Raw genomic sequence first — 6,000 nt, 5'->3', positions numbered from 1 at the left:
TTGTTATTTTCTCGCCTGGTCCATTATACTCCTGCTATGAGTGAAACCATCTGTACAGGTATTTTTAATAACAATCACCTACCTTGCCAAATACACCGCATGTTTAATTAACTGTTCTGCCTTCTTAAATTCACGTTTTACAACACAAGCCTAAAGACAAATGGAAAAAGTGTTAACTCAGTTAATTAGTATGTAAAAATAGGGTATTTCATAGATAATTAGACTATAAGAGTTAAAAAAATCTTCAAATGTTAATAGTAGAGTTTAGGGCCTCTCTGGTGGCAGAGGAGTTAAAGACAGTGTTATCAAGCTGTGCACAGCCACTGCAGCACAATTCTAATCCCTGGCCAGGGAGCTAACCCACACAGTGCAGTACACCTCTCCTGACTTTCCTGCTGCCTCCTTCAGTACATCTGCCTGTTCTACGTCTTACTCTGTTGTTGGTGAATCCCCTCACCCCTGACACCTCTGGCCTGCACCTCAGTTCTTATATGTGCAAATAAATCATTAAGAAAAGCTTTTAAAAATAACTTTATAATTTCTTTCCTTTCCTTCCAAGTACTTGAAAATTCCATTATAAACAAATCTGTACATTCTCTGGGAAATGTTGAAAGTCATGTCCAATACAAAACAAGTTATCTTACAAACCTGACACACACCCATCCTTCCATATTATTAAAAGTGTAGTGGTTAATAGTAAATATATTATTTTTAGGGTACTTTATCCCAATTCTGGAGTGGCCTGCAATTATCTTATAGTTTTCAATCTAAACATTTTAAAATTCATTCATTTCCAAGTTTGTTTGTTTTTTTACTACTTTTAGGATGTGAGAAGTCAATTCTTTTTCAAATCTAAATATAATTTGCATATAGAAATATAACTTGTACATATAATAAGCAGTCTTTATATTAAATGTACAGCCAGTTTTAAATTTAAAACAAATTAATCTTTTTCCTAACTCTAAAGTGATTTGTGTATTTATATTTACTTGTGTAAATGCCCAATTTAATAAATCTCACAGAAATCTTAACCTCTAAAACTATATAATCTTAGAAACTTTGCTCTGATTGAAACTTCGAGTAAGCAAAAATGGGATTTCCAAAATTGAAAACTTTCTAGGTAGAGTATATTTGAAAAGTATATCACTGCCTCAATATCCCAGTGCATTAAATTTGTTACTTTTAAATATTCCTAAATGGCCTCAAAGAGTTATAATCTAATTTTACAGATTAAGATGATGCTAGAGAAATAAATACTGCCCAGTAGAATTGAACACAAAGTAGTCAAACTGTATGACTGCAAGACTATGACGAACAAGTTTAATATTAGCCTACTTAGAAACAAAGTAGTCAAAATCCATGTAACTTTGGCAAAAGGAATTCAGATTGCTGTGAAGTTTTAAGGAAAATAAAAAATTAAAGTCAGAGTAGCACCAAAATACTATTTCTTTCTGTAGTTCAGTGAGCTTAATTACCAAAATGAACAATTCCCAAGTAAAGGAAACTGGCTAACATCTACGCAAAACGGTTTTAGAACCAGATTTTAAGAACTTAGAAAACAAGCCCTGTTAAATCCATTAAGTATGCAATATCTACTTTATTAATAGGCTGATTAATTAAAACAAATTTACCCGGTTAAATGCAGTCACTGTATTCATCTTACTGGTCTCCCTGGTGGTACAGGGCAGATCAAGTCTCAGCGGTATCAAGCTATACCAGCCACTGAACAGAGTTTGATCCCCGGCCAGGGAGCTGACTCACATGGCTCAGCACACCTCTCCTGTTATCACACTCTGCTCCCTGTAGCAGTGCACTTACTAGGCCCACCTGTTCTACTCCCCACTCCGTCACTAGTGAATCTTCTCATTCCCTGCAATTCTGACCTACACCCCAGTTCTTGTATGCATAAATAAAAATTAACTTAAAAAAATTGTATTCACCTTAGAGGCTTGTCTTAAAACATCCACCACAACTTTGACTGGCAAACCTGCTGTGATTTCTTTCATTGCCTCAATACACCATTTGTACGCCTAAAAAATAATAATAAAAAAAATTACAGAAAAATAAAACAAACTATTTAATGAAAATGACTGTGAATTGTATTTGTTCAAGTACTTAGAAGTTAATTAGAAGTTCATACACAAAATAGCTTTTACACTGTAATTTTCTCTCTGAGGCTTTCTTGAAAGTCCAATTTTATTACATTTTGAGGGGGTATGACATATTCAGGAAATGACAGGCGTTTTCTCTCTAGCCCAGAAGGCTCTGCAGACACTGTTCCCTCTATCTCAGAAACATTTCTCCCTCTCTCTTACCCTTCTAACTTGTCTTTCAGACATTAGCCCTAGACTAGGTTTCCTGAACTTTCCTGGCCCTCCTTTAAGCACTATTTTGTATCTTAACTGCCTGGTGAGTGCTCACTTTGTGCCAGCTACTGTTCTAACCATATTATGTTCACTAAGACATTTCACTGACACAACAGCCCTATGAGATGTACATTATTATGGGCAACTTTAAGTGAAGAGAAGAGAGGCTCAGTGCCAGGTTATACTCCAGTGTCTAGTATCCAGTGGGAACAAAATACAAAATCATCTTCTCCCAGTGGAAGCTTAGAGGGAGAAAGAAAAGAAATTATCTTGGATAGTGTTTCAAATAAACAAGATTAAGAGTGAGGGGCGGAGGATAAACTGGAATACAGAGAAAGTAAACACTTGTTTTCTTCTGCAAGCTTCCTTCTTTTCTATTCCACACACAAAGTGTAGTCTGTGCTTAAAAAGTAGTAAATAAGGCCCTCTCTGGTGGTGCAGCGGGTTAAAGCACTGCACTGAGAAGCTAAAGCCGTTTCTGCGTGAGTTCGATTTCCGCCTGCCCCGGAGATGACCACATGGCGTGGCAGACCTCTCCTGACCCGCCCGCTGCTCCCCTCAGCAGTGTACTTTGTCAATCTGCCTGTTCTGCTCCCCACTCTGTCTCTGGTGAAGCCTGTCGCCACCTCTGAGCCTCTGGCCTGTACCCCAGTTCTGTATGTACAAATAAATAAATCTTAAATATATATATATATAGTAAATAAGTGGATTCTGTTCCAAAAGCAAAAGGTTAAGATCTTTAGGACTATGGAAAACTACACTACTGCCTTTTGCTGAGGAAGGGTATGTATTTCTTTCTTCCACAGTGAAGACAAGAGTGGTTGTGTGATTTATTTTTGCCAATTAAAATATGAGAAATGAAATGTGCTATCTGTGGGAGAAAATTCTAAGAACCAGCACTTCCCCATGATGTTTCTAGTAAAGGTAAATAGAGATTACTCTATTACATGGGGTTTTGATCAAAAAGCAGACATTATATTAAACACAGATACATAAACCCCGATATAACATTGCAGCATGAGCAAGAAATAAATTTAAACTATTTCAGTTTACTGCTTTTGGGAGTTACTGTTCCCTCAACATAGCCTGGCTTACTCAACTACCAACATCAGAACATAGTAGTAATTCATCAAACTAGATCCTCAAGATTCATGTACTTGGGCCCTCCCTGGTGGCACAACAGGTTTAAAGCACAGCACTATGAAGCTATCCACAGCCACTGTAGCATGAGTTTGATTCCCAGCAGCCAGGAAGATGACCCACATGGCATGGCAGACCTCTCTTGACCCACTTGCTGCTCCCCTCAGCAGGGTGTTTCAGTACATCTGTCTGTTTTGTTCCCCACTCTATGTCTGGTGGACCCTCTCACCCCTGCATCCCTGTCCTGTACCCCAGTTCTTTTATTCATAAATAAGTAAATGTTTATATAAAAAAATTTGTGTACTTTTCTGTAGATGTCAATGACAAATTTATTTATAAGAATGAACTCAAAATTAAATTTAAGAAACACTATAGAGTATGAATGTTCTGTCAGTGGCAAAGATCATGAATAAGGCAAAGTACAAACAGAGAAACTAACAATCAATTAAATATTAACTACCTAGTAAAGAAAAAAGGGAACGGGTTAAAAAAAAGAAGGGGGGGGCCACTTTTGTCCACTGAGTACACTGGAGGATCTAGCTATATCAAGATAGGTCCAGAGCTAAGTATGGCAGTAAAGGATGATATGATACGAATCATTGAATGTTAACAGAAAATAAAGTTTAACATTCCATAGGGCACTATGAAAAACAGGGATAACAAGAAATAAAAGCAGCAGCAGAGATGGCTACGGAGAATCCCTATACAAAGTGCAAAGTTGGTGGGGGACCAGAAGAACTTTTAAGACTATCACTTCTAATACTTAAACTGAAGTTGTTTATCTCAGTTTTTTAGTAGTTTTGACTATCCAAACTAGGGTCTTCCGTGAATGTGACTGTCAGTGCATACAAAGGGGTCAAGCTCTAATCTGTGATGAGAGGCTATGGAGGAGTCATTGCAAATAAGGGGCAGCAAAACAGCCTATCAAAAGAATTCAGCAGACATAAGAAATCAAAAATAAGTATCAAAAGTAACCAGAACATTGACAGTGGGAGAGCTATGTAGCCACACCTGAAGGGAGATATCCTAGATCATCAAAAAATTAACAAAGATGTGTGTAGAAGAGTGGTATTTCTTTTCTTTTAAATTACAAAGTAAAAAAGACCAAGAAATCCATTCAACTTAAAAAATAAAGTAACAATAACAGTGACAACCAGAAGAACATATACAAACCTCCTGAGATTGCTCAGGCACACTAATAAGGATTTTAGATTTTTAAACTATGGTTTGATACATTCTACTGTAATATTAAAAGCCAAAAAATCCTAGTATTTACAATTATTTTAATTATACATTACTTTACATTTTAAAAAAGATTTAATGCATACAGAACTGGGGTACAAGCAGGTGGTGCAGGGGCAGTGAGAGGCTTCACCAGAGACACTGGGGCAGATCACCACAGCAAGATAGGCAGATTAATGAAGTACACTGCTGAGGGAAGCAGTAGGCAAGACAGGAGAGGTCTGCTGCTCCACATGGGTCACCGCTGGGGCAGGGGGTCAAACTCCTAGTGAAGCAGCTGGGGCAACTTGCAGTGCTGCGTTCTAGCTCTATGTACCAACAGAGAGGGCGATACATTACTTTCCAATTATTTTAGACTTTTGTAGTCTAACTTCTAATTAAAATTCTTCTGTAAGGGGCCCTCTCTGGTGGTGCCATGGGTTAAAGCACAGTTCTATGAAGCTATCCAAAGCCACTGCAGCACTAGTTCTATTCCTAGCTAGGGAAGTGACCCACACAGCATAGCAGACCTCTCCTGACCTGTCCACTGCTCCCCTCAGCAGTGAATTTCAGTTACTCCACCTGTGCTGTTCCCCACTCAGTCTCTGGTGAATCCTCTCTCCTCACACATTGCCGCCAGTACCCCAGTTCTTGTATGTATAAATAAAAAACAATTTTTTTCTTGTAAATATGGGGTACATGTGTTTATATTAACGGGATAAAAATCAAGAAAGGGATAACTTTAAAATACGGAAGTTAAATACCATCTGGTAGTGTAATATAATTATGATATTCTTCCATAAATAAAACAACCAAGTAAAGGAGATGAGCAGGTATAGATCATTTAATTATGTACTTATTAGTACCAAAGCATTAATCTAATAATATAGACCAAAGAATACAAATCCATCTCATAAGGCAGGAGAGGCAAAACAATGCTTCTCATAGAAATGAATGCCTTCAAGTATGAGAGTTAATCCACAGCCATACCCACACACTGAATAAAATACATCTATTAGAGGCTTAACAATCAAATTAATTTAGGCAGAGATACATTTTGGTCAAATTTAAAACAGAACAACAGGTTTATATGTCTATTATATATCAAGAACACAAACCAAAATAACCCTATATCATACAGGTCTGTTGAAAATCCATCTCACAGAATATTCCTTTTCCTTAATTTTAAATTATTCCTTTATAAATGTATGCTGCCTTGAGTAAACCTAATCTGTGACAGATTAAGATGGAAAAAAGATTAACTGATTAACTG

The 6,000-nt window shown here is 37.1% G+C and overlaps 1 protein-coding gene across 1 annotated transcript in view; it reads right to left on the bottom strand.

Annotated features, from left to right (window-relative positions):
* Nucleotides 1-6,000, bottom strand: part of APPBP2 (amyloid beta precursor protein (cytoplasmic tail) binding protein 2) — a 35,775-nt gene that overhangs the window by 7,501 nt on the left and 22,274 nt on the right. The window contains exons 6-7 of the mRNA XM_004684454.2: nt 1,941-2,030; nt 83-150 (exon numbers count right to left, since the gene is read on the bottom strand). Of these exons, the coding sequence (XP_004684511.1) occupies nt 83-150; nt 1,941-2,030 (158 nt within the window). The remainder of the gene's footprint in view (nt 1-82; nt 151-1,940; nt 2,031-6,000) is intronic.

The sequence above is a fragment of the Condylura cristata genome, unplaced genomic scaffold, assembly GCF_000260355.1.
Source record: "Condylura cristata isolate star-nosed mole 26May11 unplaced genomic scaffold, ConCri1.0 scaffold00017, whole genome shotgun sequence".
Taxonomy (NCBI): Eukaryota; Metazoa; Chordata; class Mammalia; order Eulipotyphla; family Talpidae; genus Condylura; species Condylura cristata.
This window is presented reverse-complemented; position numbering and strand designations above follow the sequence as displayed.